Genomic DNA, 12958 nt, shown 5'->3' with positions numbered 1-12958 from the left:
CGGGTGAGAGGACTGTGGTGAGTAAGGAGATCTTGGTGATCTTGAAGATTGAGGTGATCTTGGTGACATTGGTACAATCAGATACACTGATCAAATAAAGAGAAAAGAAAAATTGATGAAAACATTTAAAAAAAACCACACACAAAAGGATTAAACTGAATATACACATAAAAATATGGCAACAAAACCTTAAGTTCGCATTCTGGCAAATGAGGTTGGGCAACCTAGGAAAGGAAAAAACACATGCTGTGGGGTTAACGGGCCATTGTGCTGCCTGCAAGGGGAGGTGCATCAACAGGGACTGGGGCTTTGTTTCCTGAACCAGCCGAGAGAAAGGCAAAGGAGGTCTGGTCCTGGTGAGGAAAGGAAGCTTGAGGAAGGTTCAGAGAAGAGGAGAGACACAAAGCAGCTGCAGAGAAGCGCTTTTTTCATAAAAACATTGATGCTCCTATTAAAAGGCTCAAGCAACATTTCAAGAGAAACTTTCTTAAAATGTCAACAGAAAACTATTTCTGTAGTGCAATGATTCAATGACCAGCAATGCTGCTCAATAATGGAGGTACACTGAGCTCATATGCTCTGAAGAAAAAAAAATCTTACTGAAATACAGAGAAAGCCAAAACATAATTGAACAAATTACAAAAACCAAAAGAAATGCTACTTACAAAAAAAAAATCTTATTTAAGGAGCTATTTATAATACAAGCAAATAAAATCACAGTAATAATCCAGTGCCTGTTACCTAACATTTGAAACAAGAAAAAGTCAACATTTAGCATCTTCAATATACTGATAAACAAAAAGCACTTCCATGGAAATTTTGTTTTACAGAAGAATTTCATTTTTGCTTTTAATTTGACACAAATTTAACCTGCACAGTTCTGCTATCATTCGATACAGCTTTCATGAGGAAATCATTACACAACTTTACCCATTAGCAAGCTGAAAAATATATTCAGTCATGCACTAAAAACCCAGTTTGTTATTTTTCTACTGCCAATGGAGAAATGGTCCAAGTGAAAATCATAAAGCAATCGATGTTCACAGGTCTCAGAAGGCTTGGTAGTAAATTGCACATTAATTTGTTCCATGCAAATACTATGCACTTTCCCCCCCTTCTTCTTCCTTTTTTGTTCTCCTTTAAGAACTTTTACTACTATATATCCAGACAAAAAGCCAAATAATACACATATTTCCAGGTAAATTCTCAAGCATTAAATACCAAGTATGTAAAAAATAGACATGGGCAAGCCTCAAAGGCCAAGTGTTGCAGGAGAAAAGCTTGGTCTTGTCAAGTGACCCTGAGGCTGGTGGGAACCAGTGTTCACTCAGGCACACATCTCTGGGACTCTGCATTAGTGTTTGAGATATTAACGTGCAAGCTGCCTATCCCCAAAAATGACCTGGATGCAGGACTTGAAGGTGCACTAAGGAAGTTTGCTGATGATAGGAAATTGGACACAATTTCCCCAGTTTCCACAGCAGCTGTGCACACCTCCAAGGCAGGAAGGGCTGGGCAGTCACCAGTCATACAAGTTTAACAAAAACAAGTGCTGGGTCCTGCACCTGGCATGGGCCAGCCCTGGCTGTGTGTACAGGCTGGGCAATGAGGAGCTGGAGAGCAGCCCCGTGGAAAGGGACCTGGGGGCCCTGGTCAGTGGGAAGTTGACCATGAGCCAGCAGGAATCTGTGTCAAGGGAGGTTTAGGCTGGATGTTGGGAAGAGGATTTTCACCCAGAGGGTGGCCAGGCACTGGAACAGAGGAGTGGTCACAGCACCAAGCCTGCCAGAGTTCAATACGTGTTTGGAAAATGCTCTCAGGCACACGGTGTGATTCTTGGGGCTGTCCTGTGCAGGGCCAGGAGCTGGACTTGATGATCTTCAGAGGTCCCTTCCAGCTGAGGATATTCTATGATTCTATTACATCATGCTTCAGGAGAGAAAAACCCCTTTACACATTTTAAATTATTGTTCCTGTAGAACTTACAATCTTTCTTTAAAGTCTAGTTCACACAACATTACTGCATTATTGGACATGTCACTGAATTAAATATGACTACAGAATTCAATTACCATCAATGGGATCATGAAATACGTTATTTTCATCTGCAAAACTTCTGGTGCCTGAAATATTCCCATAATCAAATATTGGTCCTTCCAACAGGGTCACGATATCTATTCGATTAATTTTTGTCAATACAGAAGTTAAGGCATCAGCTGAAAAAAAAAAGCAAAACACATCAGAAAAAGGTTCAGCATTGCAGAACTGTGTGATCATTTTTCTCAATTACATTCAAACTGCATTACTTACAAATTACTGTCATGTCCCAATGCCTTTGGTTCTAGCAAAGCCCAGCATTTGCCTGAGCAGTCATTCAGCTGCCTCCTTATTCAACATACACATCTATTATGAGTCTACACTTTCTCCAAGTATAATTACATTACAACACAAAAGGCACAAAGAATAAGGTCAGATAGTTCTTAAAGAACATATTTACTTACTACTGACACAAAATATTCTTTTACTGGAGTGTAAAGGGAGAGTAAAAATCCTTTTACCATTCTGTTTTGAGGCAGAATATGCAGTCATGTAGGTAATAATGCATATAAGGCTATTCATGCAGTACATCATGAAATCTCATTTACAGTAATCCTGTTGTGAGAGCACAGTAATACTGGAAATCACTTCTACAGTGAAAGAGATCAAAGGAGACTCAAATGGTGTGTAGGAGTTGGTGGATCAGAGAAGGGTAACGAACACCATTCACACCTCACAAAAATCAACCCCTCTCTTTCAATTTGAGCAATTCAAGTGAAATGTACAGATGATAAACTCATAATCATCAGCACAGAATCAGCGTCTCCATCACTCCTCATAGGAGGAGTTCAGTCTTTTCCTATGACCTGCAAATTAGTGAGACTACCTAAACTTTCCAGGCAGTCATTTCCATGTTCTACATTCCTTGCTATTGGAAAGTTTTGCCTTTTATTGTCTTTACTGGAGCTCAAGTTCATTACCTGTTCTATCAGTTATGGATGTGGAGAACAGATCATTTCCTTCTGCATATATAGTGAATAAATATGACATATTTCTGACTCCTGGTAAAAATGCACCTGAAACTTCTTTTTTCATTGATGGTTTGTGAAGGACATTCATAATGTTTTCTTCAACTTGGCAACAACTGAAATGGGCTATAACTTATAAACAACAAAAGTAACTACTTGAACTTACTTGTAGCATTTTTCCCATCTCTGGTAACCCATTTTTTTAATAACATGAAGCTTTGAGCAATAAGAGAATTCGGGTTTTCTACTCGGATTTGATTTATTTCATCCACAGAAAAATTCAGTTCTCTTGCCAGTTCTATAAAGACAAAAAAAGCAAACAAGAAAAGAAAACAAACCCAAAAACACCAAAGAAAGCACAAATCGCTCAATTGTGTTGTCAAGCTTAAAAAAACTAACTTTCATAAAAACTAACATAGGTCACAGAGACATCAACAAAACTCCCTGACACAAACTTTACAGATAACAATGAACATGGCATTATATTCCCATACTTCCTAAGCCTCTCAGCTCCTTGGGAGAACATCCCGACAGGAAAGCCATTCAGCTATTTTCTCTTTGATTTACCGAAAGATCAAGGAATAATTTCCTATTAGGCATCTTTGCCCAGCAACACATTGCACATTTTGGGAAGCTGTGAATTTGGCAAAGCCTGATGCAGTCTTGCTGCGTCTTTTGGTAAAAGAATACCTAAACACATGCAATAGCAAAGACAGATTTCAATATCAAAGCAGAAAAGCTTACCTGTCCAGCTAAGTCCTAGGTGATCAGCTACAATTGCCATCCTTATATCTGTTCGTTCACATGGACTCTGTGGACCTGTGATTTACAATTTCTCAATTAAAAAGGTTTTGCACAGAAAACCACAATACCGGATAATAGTTTATTATAAATAATAGCTTTAATTGACTAGGTTGACAGTGCTTATATTGTTTACTAGAATGGTTGTGTGACCTAATAACCTACAAAACAAAATTTTTTCACAGCTTTTAGATTTTCACCTGTGTAAAGCCAAAATGTAAAACTACATGATGTCGTGTAATGAAACCAAACATGCTGACAATCTATCTGTTAGACTGTAGACAAGTTGTTCAATTACTGGTGAAAACCACCAAGGCCAGATTATTGTCTATTTTCTCTACTTTGACAGAACAAATATACTGTCACAAAAGACATCTTTCAATTTCTGAGTTACATCAATTTCTGAGTTACATGAATGTCTTTGGCATGCTTCACTAGCTTTCTACAGTACAGAATTTGTTTGAAGGAAGAAAAAAGAGAATAAGACAGCACATACAGATGACAATGACAGAATGAAAACTACAGTTAAGTCACTCCACAGGCAATCACAACAGTTCATGCACTAGGATCAACAAGTTGAAAGTTTTACAAACTAGGCTTGATCTCCACGAGGTGAGCCATGAGAGCTCCAGAAACCTGACTGCCTTCATTCTCACCAGTCCTCTTACTCCTCCTCCTCTCACTGTCGGCCTTTTCACTCTTTGATTTTATAGATGCTGCCTCTGTTCTCATGTCTCTAGCAGACTTCGGTGTAATGGAAGGCAGGTAAACTTGAGTAGCTTCTGATAAGGATGTGTTCCTTGATGTACTGTCTTCTTCATCATCAGAGACCTCTGACTGCATCTTTTTCTCTTCATCAGAAAGACGATCCACAAGCTTTAATGTCTCACCACTAATTCCCTTAAAATATTCAATAGAATGTTTACATACCTCCCTAAGCTGATTTTTCTTTACTTTAACTGTTGTCATGGTGACGGAGGTAGATCTTACCTTTACTGGTAATTTAGAAGGAAGTTGTTTTGGTTTTTCTTTCTCTACCTGCTCTTGTTTTGGCAGGGCTGGAGTTCTTCTAGCTAGATTACTCCTATGTGTGTTTTTTACAGGAATCCTAGACCTTGCTTCTAGACAGGGAGAAGAATTATTTTGTTTTGCTTTGTCGGGCTTACTAGCCTCTTTCGCTTTACTCCCTGTATTGCTTTGGAGATTATTTTGGGAAAAGACTTGTTTTACTGAGCTGGCCTTTACAGGAAGCTTTGATTTTCCTCTAGCTCCTACCAACTCTGTTGACTTTTGCTGCTCTCCGTGTGGCTTTTGCTTATCTCTTACTCTGTGTCCTTGTGTTGTCCCTGTACCTTTTCCTGAAGTGCTTTTCGCTTGATTAGCTTTCTGGAGGGAACATTTCGGTTCCAAATGTTCTTTTAGCACTACATTACAGGGAATATCATCTGTAGGGACAGCAGATGAATCCAAATTGTTGTTGTTATTAAAATTATCTTTTGGAAAATCAGTGTTTTCTGTTTGCCTACAGCTCGTCTGGCTAGAAGCTGAACTCGCAATCACTTCTACAGTTTCATTTTCTAATCCCTCACCACTTGGCATCACAGCTTCTATCTTATCTGTCACTTCTCCAGGGCCATCTTTCTTCAGAGTCATGGTGGAAGCAGAAATTCCCATTTTAATTGGTGTGCGCAATTTGGGATCAACTTTGGAAGCGTTTACTGCTGCCGATGATTTCTCCAGGGAGTTACTACCAAGTGTTTGTTCCATGCAATCTCCACTGGCCTGGATGCCGGGCTTATTTTCAACTGCTGTTGTTTCTACTGGTCTCTCTAGGGTTGTTTCTACAGTGCTGTCCCCTGCCTGTGGCTGTGTGATGGCAGTGACTGTACTTTTATCCCCTTCCCCCTTGTCCCCTGACTTCCCTTCAGAAGTATGCTCACCAATCTGAAAAAATTGGAGTCTTTCTTCAACAAAATCCCTCTTGCTCATGTCAATTGCACCACTGCGAGTCATCTCAAACATCTTCCCCTCATGAAATGGGAAGGGGTTGGGCTCGCTAGTTGGCGTACTCTCATCTGTTGGAGTTCTGGCTGGTGTGGTGTCAGGTGTTGTTGCTTGAGATCTGTCTTCCACTGCCAGACCAAATGGCTTAGCCTCATCCTCCCTCGATTTAGTCTCAAACACTTCATCGTCACCTCGGTTATTCGACCACGGGTCAAAATCTAGACTCTTGGTGGCCACAGTTTTGAAGGGTGTCGCGAATTCTTCGTCTACTTTGTAACTGAAATACGAGTCAGGAAATACAGTCCTGTCAGGGTGTCTGCCTTCCAAAGAGAAAAACTGTGCCCCTGACTTCTTATCGCTCTTATCTCCAGCTTTGTCAGAAGATGGACCTTTGGAAGGTGTCTTGTCTTCTTCGGGGCCTACCTTGCCTTCCTCCTCAATGACTTCAAGCTTACTCTGGCTAAAGCAGCGATCAGTCTGCTTTAGAATGCCTTCTGTAGTCCATACGTCCTTTTTGGTTTCAACTGCCGGACCTGCAAGTTTAGAATCACTCTCAGTTAAACCATCATCTTCATCTTGCAAATCATAACCGTCCAGAGAGTCAATCTCTGTCGCATCGGTATCATGGGAGAATTCTGCAGTGGTTGCTATGGAACACTCTGTGACAGACTGGTCATTGTTACTCCCATTTTGCACTACATCATTCTGGGGTGAATCAACCCCATTGTCAAACTCATTGGGTTTCCCAGAAGTGGGATGTCCTAACTCTTTCTGTTTCTCAATCTTTTCAGGGGCTTTGGGTTTTGAGGTCTCTTTGTGGTCATCTTCCAGCTCTTTCAGTTTGAACGTATACTTTTTAAGCGGAACGGGCTGATAGAGGGATTCATCATCACTGGAGTCACTGACATCTGCTCCCGGTGGCACAGGAGAAGGTGGCTGCACTCTGATGACAGGTTCAGCCAGCTGGCACTTGTCGTGCTCATCTTGCAAGTTCACTTCAGTCATCTCCATCTCACTCTCAGTGGAATAATGAGGCTTCTTTTCTGATTCACCTTGATCTGCATCCAGTGGTGGAGGAGGAGGGAATTCAATATAGGCAACTCTGTTACCTTTGGGTCTTTTGTTAGAGTCCTTATTTATGAGATTAGGTAATGTTTTGTCAATCTGTGGTTCCTCAACCTCTGCCTGTTTCACAGATGTTGTCTTAGCCTCTGCTTCCTCCTCTGACTCCTCAGACACCTCAGGAATAGGGCTGGGCTTGCCTGGGATATAAGCTATTAGTGAGTCAGGTGTTTTAGATGTAAACTCGTAACTCACTTCCTCTGAACTCGGTGTTTCTGGTGTTAAAGGGCTTTTACCAGAGCTGTCTATAAAGGACACTTGTTCTAGCGTGTCATCCTCTGGACTACCTTGTGGAGAAGGAGGCTGTTTCTGCTGCCTAGCTGTGTAAAATGTCCCCCTTGTCTCTTGTACTGTCTTACTTTCCTGACTGACAATTTTTTTAATACTACCTTGTTGCACCTCTTTCTCATATTGCTTTCCTACTTGAACAAAACTGACATAAACAGGTAAAGTCTTAATTTCTTTTACTCCCTCAGTGCTCACTAGCGGTGCAACTTTATTCAAGTAATCACTGGCACCGGGGTCAGCTATGTCACTTGAAGGAAATTCCTTTCCTGGGCTACATTCTAAAGAATCTGGTGATTTGCTAGGGGATAGCTCTGTTTCCTCAGCAGGAGGACTTAGACCTATTGAGCTCTGCTGCTTGGTAACCTTTCTGATTTCTGAATGCTTTACTTTTTCATCTTCCACATAATCAATCTGCCTTTCAACTTTCTCCTGAATCACAGCTGATTGGGATACTTTAGCTGAAAGTTCATAGACACCATCAAGCATGGCTCTCTTCTCCTCAACAATTCTGACTGGGATATGGGACACAGCAATTTCTTCTTTCCTTTTGGATACTTTATCAGCCACTTCACCATTACGTTCCCCCTCCCTGACAACAAATTCTCTGTATAAAACCCTTTTTGAGGGGGATTTTACAGTCAGTTCCTTCACTTCTTCCGAATGGATTCCATTTGAGGCCACTTTGTGCTCTGTCACAGTGATAAATTCACTTTTTTGGTCAGTTTTAGATTCAGCATGATCAACATGGTTTTCTTTTACTGTATCTGGAACCAGCACATGTGAAAGCTTTTCCTTCTGCGTTTTATGGTTAGAAGTTCCAGGACTTTCCCACGTCCTATAGATTTTTTTGTCCCAGTGTCCCTTCGCCGTTGAGTCTGAGCCATACACCAGATCTTTTGCCCGTGGTTCTGAAATGCATTCTGCCACGCCTTTCCTCATCTCAGTTCTTTGTGTGTCTGAAGCACGAGAGTCTTCCACAGCTTTCCCTTTACCTGGAACAAGGTCTTCCTGTATTTTCACCTCTTTCTGTAAAGCTGTGCTCCCATCAATGACCTCTATTTGCTTTGCGTGCTTCTCTCTTGAATAGGACTGATACACTGGTAACTTACTTTCTTGCAATTTTTTTACTGGAATTTTGGACTGACCATCCAGCTTTTTCTCTTCTTGAGTTACGTCCTTACTTCTGGGACTTATACCTTGCTCAAATTTAAGCCTAATGGAACTGAGCTTTGATTGCTTCAGCTGAAATCCAGTCTCAGGCACTCCAGTCTGCTGAGCGCTTCCTTTGTGTTCCATAGTTCGTTTAGAGTCCTCTGCAGGTTGCACATATATCCTTTTTTCAGGACTGCTGGGCAAACTGGATGCTTTCCTTTCATCCACCTTGGGAAAGCACTTCCCATCGTGTGCATACTGCTTCACCTTACTCCAATCATCCCCAGATGATGGCAATTCAGAGAGCAGAACCTTCTCGGGGCTGCTGCTGGCAGAGCTCTGGCTAGAATGTATTTCCTTGCCATTTTTTTTATGCTGCTTTTTCTCTGGAGACTGTAGCTCATCATTCAACTTCTCTGTTTTATCCCGAAAAAACTGGGATACTTCAGTCAGTTTTTCTTCTGCCTCTTTAACAGTCCTGTCCACCCTGTCTTCATATATCAACTTTTCTCTACCTCTGTCTAATCTGTCCTCAGTAAAGCGCATCCACATTGCATGTTTGTGACTACTAACATCTCCAGTGTAGTGTAACACTGTCACTTTATCATAATGATCCTCCTTAGACATTTTACCTACACCATTTTCAGATACATCTTTATAGATTTTGGAGATAATCTCTTTTTTGGGGGCAGTAGCTACTTTTTCTCTGCATCGTTTATCAGTCCCCTGTAACTCTACACTAAGGGGTAGAGCATGGTCAGTAACTGACTCCTCAGTATCAGAATGAGACACATCTAGCTTTTCTGAAAGAAGCATTTTCTCAGCAAACCTGTAAGACTCCCCTCTTAGTTCTGACAACTCATCATCATGGTATTCTACTGAGTGCTGACTCAAAAGCTTCAGTGTTTTGTAAGAGTCATCAGACATGAGTTGAGCAGAACTAGGGCGACTGTCTTCTTCCTGGGACACGGGAGTGTTAACTCTAGAGGATTCCAGATAAGAAGGAAGTGACTCTTCGGCCGTGAGCTCCTCTTCTTCTTGCTGACCTTGTTCGTCTGAACAAGGAAAAGCATCATGTTTTTCCAACTCTTTTAAGTTAATATCTCCCCGAGGTAAGTCTTTCTGATATACATACATTTCTTTTTCTGGATGCTTTTTTGTTTCTCTAATAATGACTTCAGTAGGTTCAGCCTGATTACCTTGTTCAATATGGACCTCTATTATTCGCTCCAGTTTGGGTTTCATTTTGCTGTCCTTCTCTGCATGTTGAGGTGAAGTTTCAGCAGACTTGCTAACATCGGGCGTTACTGATGATTTATGTTCAAACAGACCTGCCAGTTCTTTGGAAGGGTCACGTCCAGACTGAAAGGCTTTCATTATGTCATGAACAGACATTGTTTCCTCAATTCTTTCAGAGGTGCTTTCTGTGCATGGAGGTTTATGATAAACCATCCTAGTTGTTGTAGTGATATGAGTTTCTTCTTTTACTCGGACACCTTTACCAAGGACACACTTATGGTCGTCCTCTTCACTGCCACTGGCTTTCATTTGAAAAGCTTTAACCTTCTCTTTAATGGACCCAGAAGGTTTTTGCTCCAGCTCCATAAATGTAGGGGAAGGTTTTGAAGCTGGTAGCTCCTCTGCCTTCTGCTCTGGAATATCTTCCGAAGATGGTTCGTAGCTGCGGATGACGTGAACTACTTCAGTTCTTGTTTCTGTAATGACAGGAGGGATGGGCACATCATGGAAAAGTGGTTTTGGCCCTGTGCTTTCAGCACTTTGTGGGGCAGAAGGTGTCTTTTCGCTCCTCGTTTCAAAGCCACTGTCAGACAAGGGACTTTTATCTTGATCATGTTGAGAAAAGTCATCTGGAGACTCCAAAATAGTGTCTGTTCCAAAAAAGGAGTCTGCAATTTTACATAACTCCTTTTCCGATGTTGAAGGCCTCATGGAGGCTGGAGGCATTTTAAGTTTATGTTCCTGTAAAGCGATGGCTGGTTTTAAAATGCGCTTTTGTCTCTCTTCACCTTCTTTTTTCCCTTCTTCAAACTTGTACTTTATGTTTGTTAATGAACTGCTACCGATATCATTCGCTAAGTAATCAATAACTTTTGACAAGCTATAATCCTTTTCCGACATGGTTTTAGTTTTAATTTGGACCTTCTCTGGAACAGATATAGGAGGGCTTGTCAAAGCTTGCTGTCTCGCTTCATCAATCTCCTCTGTACTGAACTCTACCCAGTCATCCTCAGACAGGTGTCCTTGATCACTTTTGGGTACTTTAGCCGACCCTTTACTTTCTAAACACACATCCTTTTTCAGAATCTCACTAACTTTTACTAAGTCCTCTTTTACTTTCTCAACAATTTTAAAGGGCTCTTCATCATCAATTCTACCCTCTTTTGGTATGTCAGGTTGGAACGGCTTGTCCTCTGCGACATCTGTCTGCAATATCGCAGTCATTCTTATCAGATCCTCTTTCATTTCAGCAACATCTTTCAGTATCTCCTGACTGGAGGATAAGGAAGATGGTGTGGACAGTTTGAGAGCAGAGGGTGCTAAAAACAAGGATGATTTTATTGGAGATGAAGTTCGAGTAAAGGTAGGCTGCGTGCGCGCCTCTGTAGTCAATGTTTTAATAGGTGACAGTAATGCAGCGGCTGATTTTGTAAGCGAAGACGACTCTGGGAGCTTCTTTAATGCTGGTTCAGACAAAACATTGACTACAGAATATACTGGCACTGTTATTGTTGATGAAGTTACTGATGAGGTAGTTGCAGATATTGACCCAAGGGCTGTGTACAAAGCACCTGCAGGAGGAGTTCTCATTGACTGGAAAGCTGATGGTGCTGAAGACACAAATGACCTGAGTGGAGAAAATGACATTGTTGTAGCTGTTGAAAACACTCTCTCAGCCGTGTCAGCAACTGCGTTAGCAGCACAAGTTGCAGAATGTGCAGCTGCAGAGATCTTGTCTTGAAAAACACCTGCAGCTTTGGATCCATTTATTAAGTTGGCAGAGGATGGGTATTTCAGAGGTGACACAGACCCATTGAGCAATGGTACATCTGTGTGCCCAGCTACATGTTTTGCTGGCGACGAGAGAGACGAGGCCATCATGACTTTAGTGGATGAAACAGCATCAACTGCTGACTTAGCAGGTGACACCACTGACTTTAGAGGGGACGATAAAAGTGAGGATGCTGATGTGATGACCGATTTAAGCGGCAAGCTCGAAGAGTACATGTTAATGTTGGATTTGGGGGATGCTGGAGGCGTCATGGTTATGGATGATCTCTCCAAGAGAGATCCTGCTGTAGTCACTGGAGATGTCCGAGAGGGGAATGTGGTAGTGGAGGCCAGCCCTTTGAGACTGGCAGCTTCTGTGACTGCGGGAGCTCTGATGAAAGAGCCTGAAGTGACCTGCATGTTGTAGGGAGGCTGCGAGACCACAGTTTTTATTGGCGAAGAGATTGTCCGAAACGATCTAATCGGAGATGCTACATCACTAACAGATTTAACTGAAGACGTGGTAGAAGCTCCTAATGTGGATTTGATTGGAGAAGTAGAAGAAACAGACCATATTGATTTTAATGGGGAAGCTGTAGGAGTGTTAGAGGAAGAGCTTGATAAGGAAGTGAAGCCTGATTTGGTTTGCCCAGGCACTGTAATTGGAGCTGTTGTCCATGACTGATATGGCCGTGTTGAAAAGAATGGCTTGTATGAGTAAGTAGCAGGTAGGGATCTTGTTGCTCCTGCACTCCGTTCAACTGTTTCTTAAATTGTTAAATTAAAATCAAACATAAAAATCAACAAAAATGGTTGAAAAACAGAGAGACCAGAGAAGAAAATTGGTCAGTAAACGTTGTAATATTACAAAAAGCAAGTACAATTGTTTGCATGAGTTGGGATGGAAGAGGCAAAAGAAGATTTAAAAAAGGAAAGAAAAAAATGAGGAACAAGCCATATACTGATAACTGGTCTGAACCAAAAAGCAACATGAAATGGAAGACCGGAAGCACATAGCAACCAAATCTGCAAACAATGGAGAACAGAAAACACACAAAAGGAATCCATAAGGTAAAAATGAAGCCACATCAAAATTTCTTCTCTTACTTCCTATTGACTTTCTGATGTGCTACTTCTGAAATACTCATATCAGCTTTATTTTGCCTGTTTAGGTATGTCTCTGCTTTGTGCAACTATTAGAATTATCCATTTAATAATTTCTATTGTTGTTCTGTTCAGATTTGATCCTATACAAAAATATAAACTTGCATAAAATGACATTATGTAGCTAAAATATTTTTTTAAACCGCTTCAGAACTATTTCATGCAGAAACCAAAATTCCTTTAAGTGACAGGCAATTGATGTGCAAACTGTGAAGCAACTGGAATAAATTCAAATCTATATCTTCCATGCACAATTCGGATATGCTTCACACTCACAAAGCCAATAAGAGCAAGAGCTTTTCTGAGTCAATATTTAAAAAAAAAAAAGAAAAAAGAAAGAAAGGAACATATGC

The 12958-nt window shown here is 41.1% G+C and overlaps 1 protein-coding gene across 33 annotated transcripts in view; it reads right to left on the bottom strand.

Annotated features, from left to right (window-relative positions):
- The window catches only part of ANK3 (ankyrin 3), a 342435-nt gene that overhangs the window by 21832 nt on the left and 307645 nt on the right, over positions 1–12958 (bottom strand). For 15 of the 33 annotated variants that reach the window (XM_074544616.1, XM_074544617.1, XM_074544614.1 and 12 more), the window contains 4 exons: positions 4523–12208; positions 3810–3884; positions 3232–3363; positions 2073–2216 (listed from right to left, as the gene is read on the bottom strand). In XM_074544616.1, the coding sequence (XP_074400717.1) occupies positions 2073–2216; positions 3232–3363; positions 3810–3884; positions 4523–12208 (8037 nt within the window). The remainder of the gene's footprint in view (positions 1–2072; positions 2217–3231; positions 3364–3809; positions 3885–4522; positions 12209–12958) is intronic. The other 18 variants (XM_074544627.1, XM_074544631.1, XM_074544632.1 and 15 more) reach the window with 5 other exon arrangements.

Source organism: Zonotrichia albicollis, chromosome 7, assembly GCF_047830755.1.
Source record: "Zonotrichia albicollis isolate bZonAlb1 chromosome 7, bZonAlb1.hap1, whole genome shotgun sequence".
In the NCBI taxonomy this organism is placed as follows: domain Eukaryota; kingdom Metazoa; phylum Chordata; class Aves; order Passeriformes; family Passerellidae; genus Zonotrichia; species Zonotrichia albicollis.
This window is presented reverse-complemented; position numbering and strand designations above follow the sequence as displayed.